We start from the raw sequence: 26,833 nt of genomic DNA, 5'->3' as shown, positions 1-26,833 counted from the left end.
GCCTTAAGAATTTGTCGGTCTTCCTCCTTTTCTATTACACCTTCTATTTGAGACTATATTTACAAATGTCAGTGTCAATTCATAAGATAAGCCCCACCCAGAATACTGCACCTTAGATCATAAGACAGCGGTTATAGGATTTATACTATATTTATAGAAGTGAATAGCAACTCAAATTGTAAAAGCAGGATAAAAATTAAACTAAAAAAAGTGAAAAAGAAAGTAGAATAGGAATCTTATTTTTGTGTCTCTTTAGAGCACAGCACAGCATTGCAAGAACTACTGTTCAGTGATGTTATTTAATGTATACCTGATCTAAACAATTGAGCAAGTCACAGAGGCAAGCCCATTGTAGAGCTGGTGTTGGACAGAAAGAGTGAAAGCAGGCTGTGAAAGTGTTATGACATTCTTGAAGAACAGCTTCTAGAAGACTCAGCGGCTGACTGAGATATCCTTGGGGGTCATTGTCCAGCTTCACCATACAGTGATCAACTCCTTCAGATAGAATTTTTCTCAGCAAGGTTCTTGTTTTCCCAATGCAGTCTGCTAACTTGCTTGTTTCCTCTACAACAGCCTTAGCAGTAGCTAGAAGGTGATAACAAGCAGTACATTAAATTTACAATTAACAAAATATCAGTGTATATTCTTGTCTATTACAATGTAAATTATATACAGTAGCTAAACACAAAAGTTACACAGAAAGTTAAAAATAGTATACGCATATTTTTAACAAGAGAAAATTTAAATAAACAGTTCAGTAATTGTATATATCAACACAAAGCAAGACAAATCAAAATTAAGCAACGTTAAATATACATGAGAACTTGAAACTTTTCAGACCTAGATCCTAATGAAACAAAACAAGGATATACAGATGCTACTAAATTTTAATAAAGATGCACTTAGGTTGCAAGTGTGAAAACAGCAAACAAATTTGCTTTCAAATTTTAATTGATTATGCTTACTAGCAAAGCAAATACTATGCACAGAAACTGGATAACAAACCACAGGGTAGTCCTGAAAGCATAGCTGTCTACTTAAGCATGAAAATATATTTTGACATAATTAGGAGGTTAATCAAACATGTGCAGTTGTATGTTCCATTAGGCATATAATTGATAGTGCAAAAGTTTCCTATTTCTGAATGCATCAATCCCTACTCTCTTAAATTGCTCCACTAAAAATATTTCAAACTGTGATACAGCTGCTAAAAATCAATAAACTGAAAATTTTGCTTATTACTCAAGTTATTTCCATATTTTATGTTACCTGTCTGCTGATAAATATTGTCTCACATGCATAAGACAAAAAATATTACCTGACATGGGGTATATCTCACACGTGTAGACCCTCAGCAACCTGAGACAACAAGTGCCCACAAAACGCAACCGCTCTAGATCAAGAAGGGTAGCTGTATACTGGAATCCTTTCAATCCCCGAAGCTCCTCAACTCCTAGGACTAAGGTTGTCCAACTCCAATGAAGAATGCTTAGCAATGACTCAAAGCATTCCTATTTCAGGAAAGGAAAAAAAGTTAAGTTCAAATTTCTAAGGAAGATTACAAACTATATATGGCACCTATTTACATCGGTAATATAAAAAAAACCCTCTTACATCAATACACACACAAAACCTTATTAACCACATTAAAGAGTGCTTTTAATTTGAGGATGAGAAAAGAAAAATGCCAGAGGTAATTCACTATTATAACACAAACAACACCCCCAGCAGCCTGCACTGTATATAACAATGTCTTGTGAGTGGAAACTGAAAACTGAAGATAAGCCTCTCTATCATACATAAAATATTCAGGTGATCAACATAGCTGATAGCCCTAATTAATTTATAATGAATTAAAATAAACTTTCAAAAATTGTTTTCAGTTGTTGAATAAATACCATGGACAATTTTCAAAAAATACTTATTTTCAACTGAACGCATCCTTGCCTTAATGAAAAAGGATCTATAACTACATGCCTGGTGCTGTCAATGCCAGAGCTTACAAGCTAATCAGGTTTGAAACTATGTCAGTACTTGCATGGGACACTGCCTCGGAACACCTAAGACCTCTGGGGGAAAAAGTGTTGCTTATTTATAAAGTGCCCTAACCAGAAAGGATGTTCCCATCCCAAATAGTTTACAATTCAGGTTAAGACATGTTATGAGAAGGGATGACAAACATCGGCAAAATAAGGAAGGAGGACACCCAATAAAAATCATGCGACTGCTTGGCTTAGTAAAGCAGATATCTTGAAATATACATAGATTTGGTGGAGAGTAATTGTTAGTTTGTTTTAATGCTATTATTAAAAGAAGGCAACAAGGGTTTTCTGGCCACACTGAAAGTTTTAAAAAGAAACTTAAAGGACAGCAGATAACAGACTGCGTAATTAAAGGAATTCCAAACACAGATGGCCACATAAAAGAGGATATAAAAAAGAGCTGGTGAATGTAACAGGGTGGGCTGCCTCCCTGGTGCCCCTTATGGCCAGTGGCGCTCTGCCTCATTTTCCTCTTCACTCAGGCTCCTCAATAATTCCATAAAGGCTTCTGCCCAATAAAAATTCCTCTTCTTGAGGTCTGGCTTATTAGCATAAAATAAACTCAAAATAAAGTATCTTCAGCCTCAGTCTCACACTGGGCACAGCCACTCCTCCTTGAGGTCTGTCTGTCCTCCTTTCAGCATTCAAACACTCTTCTGCTCCAGTTTCAACCTGGGCACAGCCCCTTCTTTGACGGTCTCGCTTACTGCTCTCCCAGTACTTCTTGCCTGGAGTTCGGCCTTCTCCAATGCCTTCTTCCCCATTAGTGCCTTCCCTCTGCTGAATCAAGGCCCTGCAGGAGCCTTCTTACTCTCTGCAGTGCTTGCAGGCATCAGCCAACACCAAGCTGCAGTCTCTTGTCTCTTTAGGCCCCCTCCTTATCTACCCCAAGACTGATCTGGGTCACCTGACCTCATTCTCCCCACCTAGGCAGGAGAGTTGGGTCATGGCACAGATGGGGCTGGGCTTATCTCCCCTTAAAGGGGCCAGACACCCTGTAACAGTGAAGAAAATTAAGATGTGGAAGTATACTCCTGGAGGCACAACCTTTCAGACGATTATTAGTTGCCAAGTGCTGTACAAGACAAGACGTAAAGTCATATGATGAAATTCAAAACTAATCACCATTTACAACCAATAAAGATCCCATTGCACTTTTTGTAAGAGGAGGAGTGAAATGGCCACATTCCAACTCACAAATATTTTGTTTATGTAAGGGTCTTCTTGGAATTTCAACTGTTCTTTATTTTGTTTTAAACTGTTCTGCTGTGCTGATATGCAGTGTTCAACAGATGGGGTCTTCCACTTCAGAGGTGGCTGTATTTCAGTGCCCCTATGTATACTCCTCACCTCACAGAGTGTAATGAGGCTTAAGTAAGTGCTTTGAGATCCACAAACAGTATGTAACAAACAGTATGTGCTCTGGAAGTGCAAAGTAATGTAATTTATTCAGGAGAAAAACTAATCTCACCAGTAACTACTTAGGAATCAGTTATATTCTGAAGGCAGCACAAGACAATAAATAGTACTAGGTGCCTCAGAACGGTGTGGAATCATTAACAACTTATTAGCTAGTGAAGACAATGATTTGTGATACTATCAATACATATGAATATTTTAACATCAAAAGTGAAGGCAATTTTCCAAACTAGGTTACCCATTAAAAGGTAAAAACATACTGCAATAAATATGCTATTATACAATCTGGACAACCACAATGATAATCAAAGTTTACTCAGAGATGAGTTTGCATTGGAATGTTGAGGGAGAAGTGAAAAAATCGCATTTAATACATTACTACATCTAGCTTCCTCTCAATGTATGCGAATTTTTATTAAGTTATAGCTGAAAATACAGTAAAATTACAATTTTTTCCTTGAAATCTTTAGATTTTGCAATGAGAAATGAAAACATAGAAACTGAAGACTAACTAGTACTCACCACTGAGACAGTTCTTGCAAATGACCTCTTTAAAATATGCACAGGCTCGCTGGTTTGCTGTTTTCCTTTTGATGCACTGCCATCACTTGTTGGCAGCCTGCAAGCAGAAGTTGAAAAATGAGACAAGAAACCCTGATTGTGTTTGTTAAGCATGTTTTGTTTTAATGTACTGGTTAGCGATGATGCAGCAGAGGGGTAGCCTAATGGAATTCCCTAGAAATGTTTACTTCACTTCATTTCTAAAGTAACAATTCTTCTCATAGTAATATATCTGCCAATTTGGATTCTGCACTACTAGGAAAGAGGGCTGTCCTTCAAGCAAACACTGATGAGTAAGGCTACCTTTTAGTCATGGGTATTTTTAGTAAAAGTCATGGACAGGTCACGGGCAGTAAATAAAAATTCATGGCATGTGACTTGTCCATGACTTGTACTATACCCCTAACTTAATCTTGGGAGTGCTGTGGGTGCTTGTGGGTGCTGGGGGCAGTGGCCCGAGGAGGGCCGCGGGGGGAGAGCAAGTGCTCAATGGTCTGGGGGGGGATAGAGTCGGAAGCGGAGACATCCCTCCCTAAGCTCCTAGCTCCATGAGCTGCCAGCTCTGCAGCTCCCATTGGCTGGGAATCACTTCCAGGGAGACCCCCCAAGATGAGCACCACCCAGAGCCCCCACCCTCTCCCGTGCCTCAACCCCCAGCCCCACCCAACCTCCTGCTGCTGCTGCTGGGGGTGTGTGTGGCCTGAGACTGCCCCAGCAGCGGCCGGTGAGACTGGCCTGGGGGCTGCCTGAACTGCTCAGGCAGCCCCAAAAACAGCCACACTGGCCGCTGCAGAAGTCACGGAATCCGTGACTTCCGTGACAAAGTCGCAGCCTCACCGATGAGTAAGGCTACAATTATGTCATGGAAGTTACAGAATCCGTGACTTCCAGAGACCTCTGTGACATTTTCTGCTCTGTGGCTGGAGCTGTCAGCAAGCAGCCCCACAGCTCTCAGCCGCTTCTGGCGGTAGGCCCTCAGCAGCTCTTAGCCACCAGGCAGCAGGGGAACGCAGAGCTGTCCATTTGCTGTGTGTGCTGGACCCTCCTCATTTGTCAGGGATATTTTTAGGAAAAATCACAGACCGGTCATGGGCTTCCGTGAATTTTTGTTTATTGCTCATGACCGGTCTGCGATTTTTCCTAAAAATATCCATGACAAAATCTGAGCCTTACTAATTAATTTTTCTGTTTTTATTATTGAGAAGTTTTTCTGCTGGCCTTGAGAACACAGAAAAATACAGGACAAGGCACATGACCTCAGGAGCAATAGCCAAAGATTTGCTTAATTCAGGATCTTTTTGTGGTGAAACAGAAAAAAGATGAAGAAACAGAGGGAACTATGGATTGGCAGATAGGTTCCTATGAGACCCAAATTACAGGTAGAATAATGTTGTCCGGATCTCCAGCAGAGTGCATTTGATAATCCAGATTCAAGACTACTGAGACATAGGCCCAAAGTAGTATCACACAAAAGAAGGAAGGAGATGAACACACAGAGAGAGAAATTATGACTAAGGAAAGTACCACCATCTGCAGGCCTTTGCGTCTCAAGGCTGCAGACTTGGATATCTAGATGGTAATCCTTCATAAAGGTGAAATAGTGAGTGTTAGGTGGCAGGTTTGCAGAACTTTGATTCTGACCTGCTTACATATTAATTATACAACAAGATGAATCAATTCAAACGAACATTTGAACTGTCAACACAAAGGCCCTATATGCTCTCTCTTCTAGCATCTGAACAGGTCATCCAAATTATTGCACTTATGGAAGGGAGCCCTGCTAGACAGAAAATTCTCAGTCTGTGGAATAAAGAACATAGAGATTTTTTGGACTGAGGCAAAGTCATGTTAAGGCTACATCTTTGCTGAAGTGAAAAGGGAAACTCATCCCAGAGAAAATTAGGAGAAGATTGTCAAGGCTATTACACTGAAGTGAGATCCAAGTTGGAAGGTAAACCTTAACATGGGATTTAAGATTAGAAATGGTCTTTAAGAAATGGAAAATATGAGGGTGCATCACAAGAGGATCCTGTCTCCCAGCAAATCCCAAAGTGAAGACTTGTCCATTAACTCTCATCCCCCACTCTCACAGATCTTGGGAGACAGACCTGTCCTCACTTACAGACAACCCCCCAACCTGACGCAAATACTCACCAGCAACCACACACCACTGAACAAAAACACTGACCCAGGAACCTATCCTTGCAACAAAGCCCGATGCCAACTCTGTCCACATATCTATTCAAGGGACATCATCATAGGACCTAATCACATCAGCCATGCCATCAGGGGCTCGTTCACCTGCACATCTACCAATGTGATATATGTCATCGTGTGCCAGCAATGCCCCTCTGCCATGTACATTGGCCAAACCAGACAGTCTCTACGCAAAAGAATTAATGGTCACAAATCTGACATCAGGAATCATAACATTCAAAAACCAGTAGGAGAAAACTTTAACCTGTTTGGTCACTCAATGACAGACCTACGAGTGGCAATTTTGCAACAGAAAAGCTTCAAAAACAGACTCTAAAGAGACTGCTGAGCTTGAAGTGATATGCAAACTAGATACAATCAACTTAGGCTTGAATAGAGACTGGGAATGGCTGAGCCATTACAAACATTGAATCTATCTCCCCATGTAAGTATTCTCACACTTCTTATCAAACTAACTGTCTGTACTGGGCTATCCTGATTATCACTTCAAAAGTTTTTTTCCTCTTACTTAATTGGCCTCTCAGAGTTGGTAAGACAACTCCCACCTTTTCATGCTCTCTGTATGTGTATATACATCTCCTCAATATATGTTCTATTCTATGCATCCGAAGAAGTGGGCTGTAGCCCACGAAAGCTTATGCTCAAATAAATTTGTTAGTCTCTAAGGCTAGGTCTATACTACCCACCTGAATCGGCGGGTAGAAATCGACCTCTCGGGGATCGATCCCCGAATCGGTGCTCTTACTCCACCAGCGGAGGTGGTAGTAAGCGCCGCCGACAGAAAGCCGCAGAAGTCGATTTTGCCGCCGTCCTCACAACAGGGTAAGTCGGCTGCGATACGTCGAATTCAGCTACGCTATTCACGTAGCTGAATTTGCGTATCTTAAATCGACTCCCCCCTGTAGTATAGATGTACCCAGTGACCTAAAGATAATAATTTTAGTGTTTAATGACCTAAAGACCCTTCCCTTAAGCTGCCAAGCACCGTTTTCCAGGATATTTGGAGAAAAGATTAAATTATTTGCGTAAATGGGGGAAAATGCACCTTACTAGTGCTTCCTATATAGTTTCAGGTTTGTACCAGAAAGTCCAGTGAAGCATGTCCAAGGAAAGTGATATTTTCACTTGTGGGATGGAGAAGTAACTATCTAAAGAGGTCTCAGGAAAATGGCTTCTTGATCAAGATGCGCAAAATTAGAACCACTATGGGGTAGTCCTTCATGGACTTCCTGGAAACACAAGGAGTCATAGAAGAAAGAGATGTATATATAAGAAAGCAATTTCCCATGCCTGATTGGAAAACAGGATAAGAACTTCTGAAGTTTTGACAGGAGGGAAAGTCAAAGAAATGCTGTTGAGAAGTGGTATTTGATGGCTCACCCAGTCTACAAAAGTGTTTTAGTCCCTACTATTTAGCTGAATCAAAGTTATGGGATTCTACATGGAAAATTATTTACAATGGCCTTGGCTTCCCCTCCTTCCCTGACCATGCTGGCAATGTACAGTCATCCTGTTTAACCTCAATCACGATGGACTTGCTAAAAAGGCAAGGAAAAAGAAAATGGCAAATTTAAAGTTCAACAGCTTTAGGCTCTTAAAGGCTGATACAGAAAAAAAAAATTCTTAAGGCCACTTGTTCTCATAGGAAGTGTTCTGCATCTGGTATCCCACACAGGAAAGCAATTTTTGAGTTACTGGAGTTCTTGGTTTTATGTTACCCCACAACCTGCACTTTGGACGCATGCCCTTCCCACTGCTGAAGAGTGGGGTCCATTGTTGGTTGAGCTTGTCAATTCCTCCTGTGCAGAGGGCAGGTTGCCAGCTTCCCTTTAGGAAGCTACTGTACAATCTTTACTCAAGAAACCAAACACTGGACACTGACAACCAACCAACTACTGGCAAGCATCAAACCTATTTCTAGCTAAAATTATTATAGTGAAATAACTGAGTATTTAGCTGCCTTCGAACTCCATGATCTTTGTCAATCTGGATACCTATTTGGATAAGGTACAGAGACAAAGTTGGTTGTATTGCTAGATCTCCTAGTCACACAAAGATCAGGTATCTAGGAAAAAGTTATTAAATTTATCAAAAACAACGAGGAGTCCTTGTGGCACCTTCGAGACTAACAAATTTCTTTGGGCATAAGCTTTCATGGGCTAGAACCCACTTCATCAGATGCATGGAGTGGAAAATACAGGAGCAGGTATAAATACATGAAAAGATGCGAGTTGCCTTACCAAGTGTGAGGTCAGTCTAACGAGAGAATTCAATTGACAGCAGGATACCAAGGGAGGGAAAATAACTTTTGAAGTGGTAATCAGAGTGGCCCATTTCAGACAGTTGACAAGAAGGTGTGAGTAACAGTAGGGGGAAATCAGTATTGGGGAAATTAGGTTTAGGTTTTGTAATGACCCAACCACTCCCAGTCTTTAGTCAAACTAATCTGATGGTATCCAATTTGCAAATTAATTCCAGTTGTGCAGTTTCATGTTGGAGTCTGTTTTTGAAGGTTTTTTTTGGTTGAAGAATTGCCATTTTTAGGTCTGTTATTGAGAGACCAGGGAGATTGAAGTGTTCTCCTACTGATTTTTGAATGTTATGATTCCTAATGTCAGATTTGTGTCCATTTATTCTTTTGCGTAGAGACTGTCTGGTTTGGCCAATGTACATGGCAGAGGGGTGTTGCTGGCACATGATGGCATACATCACATTGGTAGATGTGCAGGTGAACGAGCCCCTGATGGTGTGGCTGATGTGCTTGGGTCCTATGATGGTGTCTCTTGAAGAGATATGTGGACAGAGTTGGCACCGGAGTTTGTTGCAGGGTTTGGTTCCTGGATTGGAGTTTTTGGTGTGTGGTGTGTAGTTGCTGGTGAGTATTTGCTTCAGGTTGGGGGGCTGTTGCAACTCACATCTTTTCATGTATTTATACCTGCTCCTGTATTTTCCACTCCATGCATCTGATGAAGTGGGTTCTAGCCCACGAAAGCTTATGCCCAAATAAATTTGCTAGTCTCTAAGGTGCGACAAGGACGCCTGTTTGTTTTTGCTCATATAGACTAACACGGCTATCATTCTGAAACCATTAAATTTATGGTCTGTATTTGTTACGATGATCATGAGGTACTGCAGCAAGAATGGACAGGGCTGCTTTCTTTGTGAGCAACCCTACCACTTCTCTTCTGCCCTGAGGACTCATGTGGGGTTCCACATAATTCCAGCTTGTCTCCTCACTTGCTCAAGGTGTTTATGGAGTCATTGGGAGAGTTAGTGAGAAAGCATGGTGAAACCATACACAATATCTCCATCACTTCTGATCTGGTTAATGAAGTTTAATGTCTTACAGTGAGACAGGGCATGGGTTAAGGCTAGTTATCTGAGGCTCAATCACTAAAGATGGAAGTGATATTGGAGGGAAGAAACCAGAAAATATAGCAACAATTGTATTTGTACTGCTGCCCACCTGCTACCCTGGTTGCAATTGGGGTCCAATTACATACCCACTATCTATCTGATAATCATGTACCGCCAGTACCTTTATATGAAAAGGAGGCTGCCGCCTTTTTTTGGATGCAGAAATTGGTATAATCAGCTATGCCTTGGTCAACGTGAAATTTGGCTGCTGCAATATATTTTACATGGGGCTATATGTTAAATTCATTTAGTGATTCCTGTTAGCGCAGAATGTGGTGGTTCACTTGTCAAATGGTGTTTATCAGTGGGAGCAAATTACACCAGTGTTCCAAAGCTTGAGCTGGCTATCTGAATTTCCAGATGATATTTAAGATGTTGTTTTTGACATGTAAGGCCTTAATGGCTTAGGATCTATCTGAGAGACCACCTCTTTCCCAAAGGCATATTGTCACAGTTGCAACCAGTAGAGGCATCAGAATTGGACCTCTACTGGTTTATGAGAGGGGGGCTGCCAGCACTGTATTATCTGTGAAAGCCCCTCTCTCCACTCTGGATTTACTCCCCTTTACTCCCACCACTCAGTCCAAAATAAATCCAATCTGTTGACCTACACGATGTACTGCAAAGCCCACGTTACTAAGCAGAGCAGGGCAAAAAAAAAAAAAATGCTTGTATTTATAGACAGGGTGAACTAATCTGACTCCATTTGGTTATTTTCCACTTATCTCCTGACCCAGAACAAATGGGCACTGCTGGTGTTATTAAGTATGAATTCCTAATGTAATGCTTCTTCATTTGTAAGCTTTTGTACATCCAGTCTGCCTGGTAGAAGGTTTTAATTTGTAATTGCCCATGCATGCAGTGCTGGCCTTTGAAATATTTCAGAAACCAGCTTTTTAATTTAGTGGCATTTATGCATAGGGTGGCATTAGTGTTAGAGCAGAGGTGGGCAAACTGCGGCCCGTGGGACCGTCCTGCCCGGCCCTGGAGCTCCGGGCAAGGGAGGCTATCCCCCGGCCCCTCCCTTGCTATCCCCCCCTCCCCTGCAGCCTCAGCTTACCGTGCCACCAGCGCTCTGGGAGGCGGGGCTGCGAGCTCCTGCTGGGCAGCACAGCTGCAAGAGCCGCCGGCCTGCCCCGGTGCTCTAGACTGCGCGGCACCGTGGCTGGCTCCAGTGCTCTGGTGCTCTGAGCGACATGGTAAGGGTGGGGAGGTAGTTGGATAAGGGGGAGGGGGTCCTGGGAAGCAGTCAGGGGACAGGGAGCAGGGGGAGGTTGGATAGGGGGTGGGGTCCTGGGGGTAAGTTAGGGTCAGGGGACAAGGAGCAGGGGGGGTTGGATGGGTCAGGGGCTCTGAGGGAGGCAGTCAGGGGGTGGGAAGTGGGAGGGGGAAGAGGCCAGGCGGTTTGGGGAGGCACAGCCTTCCCTACCCGGCCCTCCATACAGTTTCAGAGCCCCGATGTGGCCCCCAGGCCAAAAAGTTTGCCCACCCGTGTTAGAGATTACAATACACAGCTTCATATTGCGCTTCCATCAAAGTGTTCACTAAATAAAAATGGCAATTTTGAGATAAACAGATCTAATTTATATCTCATTTAGCACATCTGTAAAAATGAACAATGGTGGTAGTGGTGGCGGTAATTCTAACAATATATTTTGGGAATTTTATCTCTTCAGTGAAGTTACAGTATATGATGACATGGAAAATACAAGCCCCTTAAAGCTTACATCAGAGAGAAAAAGATTCTCCATAAAAACTTTAAAAAATGTGTAATTTGTCAAAATTAAAAGAATGCTAAATTGTCAAAAGCCACCAGTGCTGAACAGAATTCTGTGATGCAGGCAGCAGAAGCCAGGAAAAATTAACTGTACTGGTGGCTACTAAATAAATTTTCTAGTTTAGATGATGTGCCATCAATACTCTATCACAGGGGTTGCTTTCAGAAATACACAAGCAAGTCGAATTCAGCGCATATTACTCCTGGGGCAATTCTGCATAGCTGCGCACGCACAGAATTCATGCCGCGGCAGACCTCTTTACTTCCCTGCAGAAAAATGACTGTCAGGGAAGCAAAGTGAAGCCACAAAAGCAGTCACATGCCTCTCCCCAGCAGAGTGGGCATGGCGTTTCAGGTGCCTGGAGCAACCACCAGAGAGGTAAATCACTGGGGAGGCTGGCGACATCTTGGCCGCTGCTGGGTCAGATCCACCCCTCATCCGCCCATGATGCTCTTTAATCTGATTCCATTTGTTTTCTTTCTTTAGTTCAGTACAACTGTGACACGTTACTCCTGAGGGAATTCTGCGCCAAAAATATAAAATGCCAGATGTTTCAGAGGGAATTAATAGAACAGGCAATCAAGTGATCCCCGTCGTCCACTCCCAGATTCTTGCAATAAGAGGCTAGGGACATCCAGAGCATGGGGCTGCATCTTTACCCATACCTAATAACCATTGATGAACCTTTCTTCCAGGAACTTATCTAGTTATTTTTAGAACCCAGTTATAGTTTTGGACTTCACAACATCCCCTGACAAGGAGTTCAACAGGATGACCATGCATTGTGTGAAGGACTTTGTTTTGTTTCAAACCTGCTGCCTATTAATTTCACTGGTTGACTCCTGATTCTTGTGTCATCATAGAATATCAGGGTTGGAAGGGACCTCAGGAGGTCATCTAGTCCAACTCCTGCTCAAACCAGGACCAAACACCAACTAAATCATCCCAGCCAGGGCTTTGTCAAGCCTGACCTTAAAACCTTTAAGGAAGGAGATTCCACCACCTCCCTAGGTAACCCATTCCAGTGCTGCACCCCCGCCCCCCCCGTGAACAAGTTTTTCCTAATATCCAACCTAAACCTCCCCCACTGCAGCCTGAGACAATTACTCCTTGTTCTCTCATCGGCTACCACTGAGAACAGTCTAGATCCATCCTCTTTGGAAACCCCCCTTCAGGTAGTTGAAAGCAGCTATCAAATCCCCCCTCATTCTTCTCTTCTGCAGACTACATAAACCCAGTTCCCTCAGCTGCAACTCATAAGTCATGTGCTCCAGCCCCCTAATCATTTTTGTTGCCCTCTGCTGGACTCTTTCCAATTTTTCCATATTCTTCTTGTAGTGTGGGGCCCAAAACTGGACACACTACTCCAGATGAGGCCTCACCAATGCCGAATAGTGGGCAATGATCACATCCCTCAATCTTCTGGCAATGCTCCTACTTATACAGCCCAAAATGTGGTTAGCCTTCTTGGCAACAAGGGCACACTGACTCATATCCAGCTTCTCGTCCACTGTAACCCCTAGATCCTTTTCTGCAGAGCTGCTGCCTGGTCACTCGGTCCCTAGTGTGTAGCAGTGCAAGGGATTCTTCCATCCTAAATGCAGGACTCTGCACTTGTCCTTGTTGAACCTCATCAGATTTCTTTTGGCCCAATCCGCTATTTTGTCTAGGTCCCTCTGTATCCTATCCCTACCCTCCAGCGTATCTACCACTCCTCCCAGTTTAGTGTCATCTGCAAATTTGCTGAGGGTGCAATCCGCGCCATCCTCCAGATCATTAATGAAGATATTGAACAAAACCGGCCCCAAGACTCACCCTTCGGCCAGTCCGCTTGATACCGGCTATCAACAAGACATGGAGCCATTGATCACTACCTGTTGAGCCCCATGATCTAGCCAGCTTTCTATCCACCTTATAGTCCATTAATCCAGCCCATACTACTTTAACTTGCTGGCAAGAATACTGTGGGAGACCGTATCAAAAGCTTTGCTAAAGTCAAATGTGAAGGAATAAACATTTCTTTTTTCACTTTCTCCACAGCAGTCAAGTTTTTATAGACCTCTGTCATAGGAGTTTGTCCTGTGGTTGACAGCTAAAGAAACCTAATTCAGCCAGCAATGAATATCATCCTTCAGAAGACGTTCAAAGGTGGTGTCACTCAGTTGCAGAGTTAATAGCATTTAACAGATCCAAAATGATCACACCACTTGCTACCATGAGTTTTGGTCTTGCAATTTTATTGGCATACTACACCTTCATGGATTCTACATCCATAATGAGCATGTGAGTGCTGCAAAAACTGGGGCAGAAAAATTCCAGGGAGAGGTGTTCATTCCAAATGGAATTGTACCACTTCATGCTTGTAGAAATCTAATCCATGAAGGAAATAACAGACATCAACATAGAGACTACTGATGGAAAGAATACCTTCCATTCAATGGCTAGATTAATATTTCAAGAACAGTTTTCATACAGTCCTGCATCACAGGAAATATCAGTGAAACATGGGAAAGAAAAGTCACTTACTCTCCCAAGGCAATCAGAGTATTTTATGCAGGATGCAGCATTTGAAAAACCTAGAGCATGCCCAGAACCAACTCACCATGAAAAAGCATGAGAGAAAAACTGTTGTCACCTACAAATGAACACTGTCCAAGATCTCTCTTTTAACAACTACCACCTTGGGATGTCCTACCAATACCAAACAACATTGATATGGTTCACACTCGGGTGATTCCATTTTAAACTGGTTTCAACCACAAGCTCACAACAAAGAAGAGCATCTAAACAGCACTTGCATATGCACCTACTGTGGATACCAAAGCAGCTCACATGGCCACTGTCTATATTACAATGCTGAAATGTCAGCAATTCTAGGACAGTACCATGCTGTTCAGACCACGGAGCAACAGCTGTATGCAGTTGCTTAACAATTGAAAAAAAACTTGGTACCAATATGATTCACCTGGGTGGTTTCACACCCTGTGCTGCTTTACTGTATATATTGGGAAATTTGGGGGAGATGCAGGATTGCTATATTTTCTTGTTGAGTCTGATGTGTATGCAGCCTGTACTGCAGATCAAACACTTACTGGGAAGCAATTCAACCCATGCTCTGTATGGCTGGACTCTAGCATTTGAGGCCCCCAGTGCTCTGCAACTTTGTTTGTTACATGGTACGATCTAGGAGGGGATACTCGTATAGTTCCAGCATTTGTCTGGCAAATATTGGCTGACACAAAAAATGTACTTGAGTCTGAAGACATTGAGTCCTTACAACAACACGACATTAAAGAGCTTGATGATGCTGTATCTCAGCATATACTAACACAACTAGAGGAACTTTATACATGGTGGTATGCCCAGTCTCCAACGTTCAAGTTCTGGGATCAGTTTGTCCAGGTTATGCATATACTACTTCTAAATGTCTGTGCGGAGCAAGAGTGTGTTTGGAAACTTCACCTACACACAGCATGACATGTTGCCATACTTCTTTACAGCAAGCAGGCCCAACTATGACAGGTAGATACCAACCTACATTCCTGATCTGTTAAATCTCCCTGAAGTAGTTCATTCAAAGGCATTGTGTCTTTGAATCTGGGGAATTTGATGTGCATGAGACTCCTGGTTCTTTCAGTGGAATTAATAGCGACATGGGAACAGAGAAAACTGTCAAAGACTCTAAAAGGTCAGCAATGGGATTGTAGGACTGACAAGAAAAAGGTCAGCCCTGGTTAGATGGACCCTCACAGACATGTCCTGAGTGAATATGCAAAAACTATGAAAGAAAGAACTGTCCTAACAAGAATTCGTGAAGACAAAATCCACAAACAACTCCTTGCCTCTGTATTCAAGAGGGACGAAGAGCATATTACAAACAATGTCATCAACAATATGACAAACCCATTTGACCCTGTATCACACCCAGAGGTGCTAATCAACATATCTAATGGACAGGATGTAACATCAGATGTACAAGAGGGTCTAGTGAAAATAAATGTTGGTGAAGAACAAATGGAGAGTTTTGTGAGAAATGCACTTGCTTCTGATGAGACACATGGCTTCTTCAGTCCAGTCAAGAAATCTGGCATCAAAACATTTGCTGACATGATCACAACAATGAAATTTAAGTCCAACAGGGAGGCACAATCACAGCAGCTATCAATCCAAAAATTGTTTCCCATAGAGTGCTGTCTTCAGCAAGATGCAGAGATGGTGTTTCAAAGGCAACTGTTCTTAGTCATCCAGTAGGATCCATGCTTCCATGCTGATGGAACAATGATAAGAACAGACAGAGCTGAATTTTGACATCAGCTAGAAGCTTTCAAGCTGAAAGAATCCAGGAACTAAGAGCATGCAACAAAGAAACCAGTGTACATCAGAGATGCTATGGCTGTCATACAAACAATGGTTGGGAGACAAATTCCAAACATTTGATGAATTGGCTCCTAAGTATTTAATATAGGTCCTAAAAGGATTTGACAAAACTAATTCTGTAATTGAAGTCTGACTGATATGACAACAACACCTCTGTGAAAAGTGCAGAAAGACAGCACCAGACAGGATCTAAAGTTGGATGAAAGAAATACGAGGTGATTGGTGGATTTCCTATGTCTTCACTGAAAAAGTTTCTAAACGTGGCACCCAACAAGCAGTCACTTGTAAAATTCCGCTGTGAATATATAGTTCACAATGCACCTGAGATTGCAGAACCAAACCCAGCACAAACATTCCTCCTAGCTTGAGGCTTTTTCAATGGTGAAGTAGCAAAGTCCATCATCAGTAAAGGTGCTGAAGAAGCTCAAGACTTGTACAGCATTCAAGGGGTAGTGAACACAAGGATGTTTCTGCATGCTGTACATGCCAATATGGCTCTTGGGTCTCTTGGTGTCAAATGTACAGTAATTAGGTCAGATGGTACAGATGTTTTGATCCTTGCTCTTCACTACTTTCCACCAATAACCTGGATTGAAATAGGCACCACTACCAGCACAACTGAAAAGCGTCACTTCATAACCTGCACATGCAATGTATAATACACTCACTCCTGACTTCTGCAACATACTTCTTGCTATATGCACAACAACAGGATGTGACTCTGTCATCCCTATTTGTTATTGGGAAAAATCTGTGTTTAATGTCAAAATAAAAGGAGCTTACCTCTTCACAGATCCTGTCAAATTGGGGGAGAGAGATGGAAAGCTGCAATTTCTGAGGCAAAGAAGTTGGTAGCAGTGCTGTACGACCAGAGCAATTAAGAAAAGGAGACCCATAGAGACCTGACTTGATTGCACCTCAATCTAGCCATCAAAAAGAACAAGTCACTATCCAAACTCCCCCCATGTGAAGACAGTTTTGAAGAGCATATCAGCAAACAAAGATTTGGATGTCTTTGAGCTGAGGTAAACCAGATATTGGATCACCCTTGCAACATGGATGGAAAAATGTGGATGATGAACTACATCTTGTATTCTTCAAGGGCCTAATGGTACCTTAGCTTCAAAATCTCCTTTTTGCCTGGACCCCTAAGGACAATCAACTGTGCCTGAAGTCACAACGATCCTCCCTGCACAGAACTGTGTACATGCTAAGACAATGAAGACTGTGGTAACCCATGCACTCTTGACAGAGTACATAAAAATGATGAACAATATGATAATGATATTGACTAGAAATGTCACCTTCATTTCAATGATACCTGTACAAATTCATTATTAGATTTTGTTTTACCCTTTGGATTGTTGTGATGCTTTGAGGTCACAAAGAAATCCAATTTTATGTCTTGAAATAATACAGTCATTAAACTAACAGAACCGAATGCAAATATTTCAAAGTGGTTATTTTAACATGTTATGCTGTTGTTTATGTCCGCTTCTATGGTAATAGCACCACTTGACATTTCCATATCACATCTCACCCTCACTGAAAACATAGTAAGTTTTCAAATGATATGCATGTGTGCAGAGAGGGTACATTATGTCAACCAAATCAGTGGTGTGCCACTCACCCATATTACTGTACTTTTAAAAGTTGCTTCAAAAGTGCCTAGCACCTGGATAGGTGGATTTTTATTTCTGTAATATAAAGTAAAATATAGAATTAATTGACATTGGAAATACATCTGTCAATTTTACTCTTGAAATATTACTCTCTCTCTATATAGGTATCCATCTGAATCTTGAAACTTTGCTGGAAATTTCTCTTTCCTGTAAGGATAGAGAGCGAGCTTCTTCAATCTTGGCTTTCAGCCTTGATATTTTGTTGTTTTAAGCTTCCTAGACCTTTTTTTTTTGTATTCTTTAAAGGTAGATCAATGTGTCTGAGCTTTGCCTCCCACTTTTTGCCTCAAAAGAGAGTATCTGAAATGGGGGGGAGGGGAGGTTTACTGAATGAATAACGAAATGGAAAAAGGCTGGGAAAGAGATGCAAGGCCTTCTGAAAGAGGAGATAACCAGGAAAATGACAGGCTAACAAAAACTCTCCTGGCTAGCAAGTTCACTGAATGGAGCATTTCATGTAACATTTCAAAAAGAAAGCACTGGAGTAAGAAAATGTGGAGAGGAGTAGACTCCGAGGAGACTCAAAACAAGAGGGAAAGGAGATCTGGAGTCCCTTGAGTTTACGAAAGGGGGCCTGGAAACCTCCAAGGCTAGGAGAAGGGCTGGGCCTCAAAACAGAAAGCCCAAAATGATCTGATTAGGAAGAGGAGAAAATATAACACAGGGAACACTTAAGAGAATATCAACCAAAGAAAATTATTCAGTGCTGCCTCAATATCTTTTTAAAGTTTGACAGCCCTTCCCAGCACTGTGAATCTAGAGTAGCAGCTGACCTGAGGGAATATATTACATCCTAAGAAAGTTACACAAATGGAAAATTCTCTTTTGCAGAGGACAGTGCAAGTGCATAGCTGATGAGGCTAATTTAAAAAAACAAACCTGTCTTTACTTCAGCGATATCTTTGTGAATTGCAAACTTTTCACTCGTTTGCTAGTTTTAAATGAGCTAACTGAACATATATGTAAACTGAATTGGTCACATTCATTTGACCTTTCAAAGAACAAGAGAGATTGGAATCAAAGTAAAACAGAAGGCAAGATTCACACAACCATAAGAACTCTAAAGCTACTTCTACAGTACAGCTTATGTCGGCATGACTTATGTCGTTCAGAGGTGTGAACAAACCTCCCCACAAGAAACGTAAGTTATGCCGACATAAGTGATCATGTGCAACATAGCTTCTGCCGTTTGCAGAGGTGGTTTTATTATGCCGATGGAAGACCTCTCCCATCAGCATAAAGCGCCTTCACTAGATGCACTGCAGCAGTGTCAGTGCAGCTTCACTGCTGTACATGCCCTAAGCAAGATTTTTGTCGCCCATATTTCATTTTTTATCCCTACCACACTTTAAGGTGTCAATTCACTCACACCAAGGAAATCCCCAAATAAACACTCTGATCTTAGCTAACATTGTTGTATGCACAAAGTGAAAAGCAACAGTCAATAAAACTCCCAATTAAGCAATATTTTCCTGTCATGCATATTTACGGTTTGTTTTGTGGTAGCACTTAGAGGTACCAGTTAGGATCAGGACACAAGTCTGAAAGACACCGAAAAAATCCAGAGTGGCTTACTGTTTGTGAGAGTGGCTTAGGCTTTCTGACAACTCTTGTTGTCTACTGGCCATTGAATGTGCGCCAAGAAATCCAAAACTCTCAGAATCAAATGCAAAGTCTTATGATTGAGGCCTAAAATACTTACAGCTGAAGCTCTGTGAACCACAGAACAAAATGGTGATGAATTGCAGTATCTGCTGTTTGCCCAGAAGCTTTAAACCCAACTACATGCCAATTACAGTACAAAAATACATAGTCAAGGCCTGTGTAAGCACAATTTGAGTATTTTCTCTAAGAAGCACTGCAGTACAAAATTATGTATGGTAGTTTTTGAGAAACAGCCTACAGCAATAAGCCTGCCAAATCATTTAAGACCTTCAATCTGTCACAAAAATACACTATTTTAGGGGAAAAGACCAATATTCACAAAACTAGCAGCTAAACTAAGGATAAAATATTGCGAACATTTTAATCCACAATCTCAATACTTAACACACCACCACAACCTTTTAAAACAAGATGGAAATAACTTTTGGTATGACACATTTTTCTGTATCTCTTTTCAGCTATAACTTAATTTTCCCACAAGTTTTCAAACATCAGTTTCCTAAGTAAAATGGCCCTAACATGCACTGTAGGCTTATCTTTACAGTACTTCCATAAAAAAAAGGATTCCACAACCTGACCCAAAAATGGATGAAAATATTACCTGTATAGTAACTGAGGGATCTGTCCTGCATTAACATCTGTACCATTATTTGATTTCTTGGAACTCTTAAACTGGAAAACAACGCTGAAAGAAAAAAACAACTTTCGTTCAAGTAATATTAGATGCTTTCTTTCATACAAATATATAAGAGACACAAAAATAAATTACCCATCATCTGTTGTAATAGAAGCCTGTCCGTGAGATCCACAATCACTGCTAGGGCCTGATACTCGTGCCCAGGCTACATACCACCAGCCAGCTTGCAAGAGAACTGGTTCATCAAACATCATTGCGTATTTTTCTCTGAGAGAAGCAAAGTTTGAAAAAAAAAAGTCTGAATTAATTTACAAATTAAATTATATGAAATTCAACAATCAACTTGAAAAAAGACAATCCAAAGTAAATATCCTAAGCCCAAATGAACCAGAAGGATGATAACAATATGAAATATCTACATATTTCCACTCTCAACTTTACACTACTATGCATTGTGCTGGCGGTGTGTGGAGTGTGGTTGTTTTGTTTCGTTTGTTTTTTTTCAGAAAGCCAGGACATCTAGTGATCCACTAAACTAAACTAAACTTGGAATTGTTCTTAAAACATAGCCGAGGTCCTGAAAATCAACTACAGATTTAAAATGCTGGATAGGCTAATGAATGCAGTTAGTTTAACAAAACACAGGATATTAACATTATTTGCAATAATGCATAGTAAAGAACATGGCCAATGCACATTTTTACTACAGCTTTACAGCATTTCAGGGAAACACGTCTTTTTATAAAGAATTTCAGGATATCACACAAATTCTAAGGAATATGTTAATATAAATATACTCACATGAAAGGAAATAAGACCATTACATGAAAGGATGTCAAGATACACAAATACGGAATACACAGAAAATATGTACAAGTTAAAATCCTGGTCCCATTTAATTCTGATTATTGGATTCATAGTGAATACAGTGGACTTCAATGGGACTAGAATTTCATAGAATCATAGAATATCAGGGTTGGAAGGGACCTCAGGAGATCTAGTTCAACCCCCTGCTCAAAGCAGGACCAATCCCCAGACAGATTTTTGCCCCAGATCTCTAAATGGCCCCCTCAAGGATTGAACTCACAACCCTGAGTTTAGCAGGCCAATGCTCAATCCACTGAGCTAGCTCTCCCCCCGTGAATAACTAATTAACCTTTTTAAAGGCATCTTCTAACCTTAGAAAATAACATTAGAAATGTGAACTGAATGTAGCCCTGCTGCTGTGACAGGTGGTAAGAGAGAAGTTGTTACAAATTTGGGCCTGTAAGAGGACCTTTTCTCTCTCTACCTCAGTTCAGCAGATGAGTGAGTGAAGAAACCACTGCAATGACACCTGTTGAATCCTCTGAGCACCGGACTCCTCCTTGATTCCCCCTACCTTATGCATATAGGGACTAAGGAATGATGATCAGCAGTTCCTCCAAGCTTCCCACTCTCCTGGACCAAAACATGGTGGTTCTTCATCTCCTGGCTGGCTGAGGCCAGGCCCAGAGTATTTTGACAATGTGCAGCTTGACAATGGTACTGCTCTAAAGCTGCCAACTGCACTCACCCAGTTCTGGAGTCCACTCTCCGGGCACAGAGAGAACACAAGATATCTGGCTCCTTACCTGGACCCTTCCTAGACAAAGGAGAGGGACAGAACCCCCAGTTCCTCCACAATCTAGGGGATGGATGCAATGTTGCAAATGAAGCAGAGATGAAACACCTGCTGTGAGAGGAAGAACTGAGACCTGACTAGGGAAAGACACGAAGGGGCAACCATGTACTATGAGGTGGCCCAACAATGGGCAAAGAGTTGAGACAGCTACACAACTTTAAAGAGACACGACAGTATGGGAACAGATTTAGTGGAGCTGTGAAGAGAACTGATGAATTGGGTGAGGGGAAAAAGAAGGAAAAGCGAACTGATAAATCTGATGCTGGGGTTAATAGTGAGTGAATGAAGTTATGATTGAGTTGGGAATGTTTCTGGAATCAGTTCCTGAACTGGTGATTGAGCAGGGATTGACTAAAGACAGCAGGTTGAAAAAGAATGGGGATGAGCCAGAGTACGTATGACTTAGTCATGAGGGTATGAAGTAATGAATGAATTGCAGGTTGGTGTAGTTGTTCGATGTGCATGAGAAACAGGTGTGAAGTATGCTGTGGCAGAGTTCCAACCTTGTCTCCGTGGGTCTCGCGCTTCCAGGTGGTTTATGCTAGCCTCCAAGGCTCACTGCGACCCTCCACATAGCCCTTCTTTCTCTAGGGCCAGGGTACAGTCTACTGAGCCCTTTTCATCATAAGCCAGCAAGGAAGTTGGTGAGAGAACTCCCAGGGTACGTCTTCACTTACCAGAGGGTCCGGCGGCAGGCAATCGATGTTCTGGGATCGATCCCGGAAGTGCTCGCCGTGACGCCGGTACTCCAGCTCGCCGAGAGGAGTATGCGGCATCCATCGGGGAGCCTTCCTGCCGCGTCTGGACCCGCGGTAAGTTAGGACTAAGGTACTTTGAATTCAGCTACGTTATTAACGTAGCTGAATTTGCATACCTTAGTCCGAAGTGGGGGCTTAGTGGGGACCAGGCCCCACAGTCTCTCTTGAGTCTCCTGTCTTGTCAGGGGCCTATTTTCCCTTCCCAGGAGGTGTTTCTGTAGTGGCGGGTTGGGGGGGAACCCAGGCCCGCCCTCTACTCCAGGTTCCGGCCCAGAGACCCTAATGGCAGCAGCTGTTGGCAGCCAACCTTTCACTGCTAGAGTTGCTACATTTCCCTGGGCCACTTCCTCACAGCTTCCCCGCTTCTCTCTCTCAATGCCTTTTTCACCCTTACCTTAGGGCTCCCTTTCCAGTGGTTTCAGGGTGTCTTCATTACCCAGCCCCTCAGCCGCACTTCCTCTCCTCTGGCTCCCTTTGGCTTGACTGGAGTGAGCCCTTTTATAGTATCAGAGGGGCCTTAAATTAGAGCCAGGTGCTTAACAGCCTTACCTGACTTTGCAGGTTAATTGGAGTCAGGTGTTCTCATTAGCCTAACGGCTTCAACTGACTCTTCGCAGGCTAATTGGAGTCATGTGTCCACCCTACAATGGAGCAGCCCCTGCTCTGGTCAGTCAGGGAACAGAAAACTGCTTATCCAGTAGCCAGAACATCTGCCTTCTACTACTCTGCTGTACCCAACTGGCCTGGATCTATCACAATGCACATCTCCAAGAGGTATGGTCCCTATCTATATACCATACATGGGTACGCATGAGCGCCATGCGCCCAAGTCCGGAAATTCTAATAAGCAATGTACTTTGGCCTGCACATGCACAGTCGTTCTCCTAGTCCTACAGACTGAGGGCTGAAGAGGCAGCGTGGGTCGATGTCTCTCCAGTTCCTCCTCTTACTGCAAATCCAATAGGATTGGAAGCAGAGGGGAACAAGTACGGGTAGTGGAATACAGGTAGAGGCCACACATCTCGACTAGTTACTGTAAGGTAAGCAACCTCCATTTCTTCAAGTGCAGGTCCCGCTGTGTATGCAATGCATCAGACTGAAGGTGGGTGGAAGGATGTTGTCAGCAAAGATGCTGGAAGTACTGCAGTTCCCACTGCAGCATTTGCAGCAGAGGTCTGAACTAGTACGTGTAGTAGAAAGAGAACCTCAAGCATGGGCCTGGTGCAAGGCCTGATGCCTGAACCTAAGTCAGCATAAGTTATGCTATGAGCAACAGTCAGGCCCTGTCAAAAGCAGGTGCTTGCCTGCAAGCCAGTGTCCAGTACATGAACTCAGCACCAATATTGCTAGCATTGCTAAAACACACTGAATATGTAAACACATTCCAGTAGGGCAGCACTAGAACAGACCAACCTAGCACACAATAAAATAATTTGACAAAAGTAATGAATAGGGATATTTTATCTGAAACATCAAGAGAAAAGTACAAGGGGAGGTAACAAACGTGTCATGGAACATGTAAGATGATCCGTAAATTGCTTATCCCAGCTTGTTTGTTTCAGTCTATAAAAGTTAGGATATCTCGCTTTAACCCTTCATCTGGCCTAGGGGGCTGTGGAAAATCCCGCCACTGATTGAGCTGGTCCATTGTCACCACCATGTGTTAGTGTACCTGTAACCATTGAGATAATCTAAAACAACTAGGATACCAGCAAAGTCTGAGGAAGACTGTGCCCAGGTAGAGAAACATTTCAATTTAGCTCCATAGCAACTCCTGGTTGAATCTTTCCTATTTTGATTAAGAATGACTTGGACAGCTGTTGAGCAAGAGTATTCTAGATCTGATGTCCATTCAAACACCAAACCACAAGTGAACTGGATTTCAATTGGGATGTCAGATTTTGCTGCCTTCCTGAGTAAGGATATTTGGAAAGGGACGAATCCTGATACGAGGACTGACTGACATTCTCAGAAGGTCTGGGAATAAAAATAGACTGGGCCGGTTGGGTACTAGGAGACAGGTCCTTCAAGACAAGGTCAGAGTCATTCTTAAGACCTATAGTGGCAGGGAAGTGGGCAGAAATGCATATCTGAATTGGTCTGTTGTCTACTACAGCAGGAAAACATTGCCCTCAGAGTCATGGCTCATAGCTGCTCTGGAACAACAGAGAGACAGCCCTGCAGACTGCTCTTAGTTCCAGCAAGTTGATGTACTGTCTGGCCTCCTGTGGAGTCTGGTACCTTGTACAGTGTAGTTATTCAGGTTAGCCCCCCAACCCTGGAGGAATGTGTCCATTACTATGGTAGCACTGTGGGTGGGAGCGCTGAAGAGGATGACTACTCTCACTTGATCCGGGTTCGATTACCAAGCAAGAGAGGCAATGACCCTGGTGGGAACTGTCACTCTGGTGCTCATGTGATCCTTGACTGATGAGCAGACAGACAGAAGCCAGGCCTGTAGGGATTGTAGATGAAGCCTGGCAAATGGTGTCACAAGTACATGAGATCATGTGACTCAAGAGAGAAAGGCACACTGACCATAAGTCTTTGGCGAGTAATCTGTGTTATTAGATTGCTCATTAAAACTGAAATCTTTCTGTGGGGAGGAAAGCTCTTGCTGAAAAGGAATCCAGTGTGGCTCTGGAGGTTAAAACAGACTTTTATTTATTCACGCAGACACCCAAGGCTGCTAGAAGATGAAATCGGAACAAAGTCACTGATCTGTCCGCAGGGCCAGAACAACCTACTGGGACCCAACTGTCCAATTAGAAGAAAACTGTGCAACTTTGACGTCTCATCTGGGCTGCCACCACAGAGAAAACTTTAGCAAATACTCTGGGTGCTTTTGCCAATCCAAAAAGAAGGGCTCTAAACTGGAAGTATTCCTGACCTTTCATGAACCAAAGGAACTTTCTATGGGACAGATGACTATCTACATGAAAACAGGTGTCCTTCAGGTTGAGAGCCACAAACCATATTCCCTCCTGTGGGATTACTGATATTAGTGTAACCATCCTGAATTTCAACTTTTGAATAAAGATGTTGAATTTATGAAGATCCCAAATGGGTCTCTATCCTGTGTCTTTTGGGGGGGATTAAGAAATGAGGGGAATAAAAGCCTCTCCACATGATACTGAGGTGGCACTCACTCTATTGCCCTTCGTTGGAAAAGGAAGTCTGCCTCTTGTTGAAGATGCTCTTCATGAGAGTCATCCCTGAAGAGGGGCCGGGAAGAAAGTTTGTAGGGAAGGACATGAGAGAAATTCAATGGAGTAACCTTGATAGATAATTTCTAAAACCCAATTGTCTGTGGTGACAGAGTCCCAATTGTGCGAGGAAAAAGTGAGAGATGGCCCCCAAAGATAAGCGGGGAAGAAGTGGGTGTCATCAGTAATGGCTGGCAGTTCTCAACAGAAGCATCAAAGAGTCCTGGGCAGGTGGCTGGGAATGGGCAAACATCGTGGCAGCAGAGGAAACTGTCATTTATGAGGAGTCTCAACTGGACACTTATGACAGAACGTCTGTGGAGGAGGCAGCCTGGTTCATACACCTGCCTGTGGTTTTTTCTCTTCAGGGTCAGAGTACAAATTCCCAGGGATTAGAGTGTAGGGTCTCATCCGTCTTCTTGTTAAACAAATCTGACTCCTCAAAAGGTAGGTCACTGTATGGTTCTGGACCTCTGCGGGGAACCCTGAAGAGTGAAGCCAAGACTTACACTTCATAACTACGCCAGTGACTATGCTTCTAGATGCTGTGTCCGCTGCATACATAGTAGCTTATAAGGATATTTTTTCCCCACTGGTTTGGCTTCCTCGATGAAGGATTGAAACTGAACTCTATCCCCAGGGGAAGCTTGTCTTTAAAGTCCAGCAGCCTGGAGTAACTGTTAAAATCGTATTTTGCTAATGAGGCCTGAAAGTTAGCAATATAGAATTGTAGGCTTGCAGAGGAAAAAAAACCCTCTCTTCCCAAAAGGTCCAGCCTCTTTGAGACCTCGTCAGCTGTGGTGGTCTTCTGATGTTGTGACCTTGGTCTCTTTATGACTGCTTATACCATCAAGGAGTTGGGCACTGGATGGGAGAAAAGAAATTTGGCTCACTTATCAAGGACAAAATATTGTCTCTCAGCACCTCTGGGTGTGGGTGTACAAAGAAACTAGGGTATGCCAGACCACTATGGCTGGCTCCCAGATGGCCTCAGTAACAGGAAGTAAATAGGCTGCAGAGTTGGAGTTAGAGGTCCTGGACCTCCTCCCATGGGATCTCAAGTTCACTGGCTACCCTCCCCGGCAGCTCCTAGTACTGTCTATGGAGCAGAGGTGGAGACAGTGAGGATAGAATAACTGCTTCATCCAGAAACAAGGATGAGATTCCAGTTCGTACCTGCAGATATGGATCAACATCCTCCACCTCATACTCTGACAGATGCCAAGCAGGTGAGCTATGGCGTGACTCAAAGATGGATCCAGGGCATCTGCCATACAGGACCCATGGGTGCCAGTAGGCTAAAGGAGGGGTTAATTGGCTCAGGGGGACCCTGTGGAAAGCATAATTGCAAGGAGGGAGTCTGGATCTCCTTGATTGTGTCAGGACTGCGACTAGCTGGAACATATGATTT

The 26,833-nt window shown here is 42.8% G+C and overlaps 1 protein-coding gene across 13 annotated transcripts in view; it reads right to left on the bottom strand.

Annotated features, from left to right (window-relative positions):
• The window catches only part of MYCBP2 (MYC binding protein 2), a 395,137-nt gene that overhangs the window by 202,233 nt on the left and 166,071 nt on the right, over positions 1 to 26,833 (bottom strand). For all 13 annotated transcript variants that reach the window (XM_034758293.1, XM_034758294.1, XM_034758297.1 and 10 more), the window contains 5 exons: positions 19,928 to 20,062; positions 19,760 to 19,843; positions 3,984 to 4,080; positions 1,319 to 1,511; positions 311 to 585 (listed from right to left, as the gene is read on the bottom strand). In XM_034758293.1, the coding sequence (XP_034614184.1) occupies positions 311 to 585; positions 1,319 to 1,511; positions 3,984 to 4,080; positions 19,760 to 19,843; positions 19,928 to 20,062 (784 nt within the window). The remainder of the gene's footprint in view (positions 1 to 310; positions 586 to 1,318; positions 1,512 to 3,983; positions 4,081 to 19,759; positions 19,844 to 19,927; positions 20,063 to 26,833) is intronic.

Source organism: Trachemys scripta, chromosome 1, assembly GCF_013100865.1.
Source record: "Trachemys scripta elegans isolate TJP31775 chromosome 1, CAS_Tse_1.0, whole genome shotgun sequence".
Classification (NCBI taxonomy): Eukaryota; Metazoa; Chordata; order Testudines; family Emydidae; genus Trachemys; species Trachemys scripta.
This window is presented reverse-complemented; position numbering and strand designations above follow the sequence as displayed.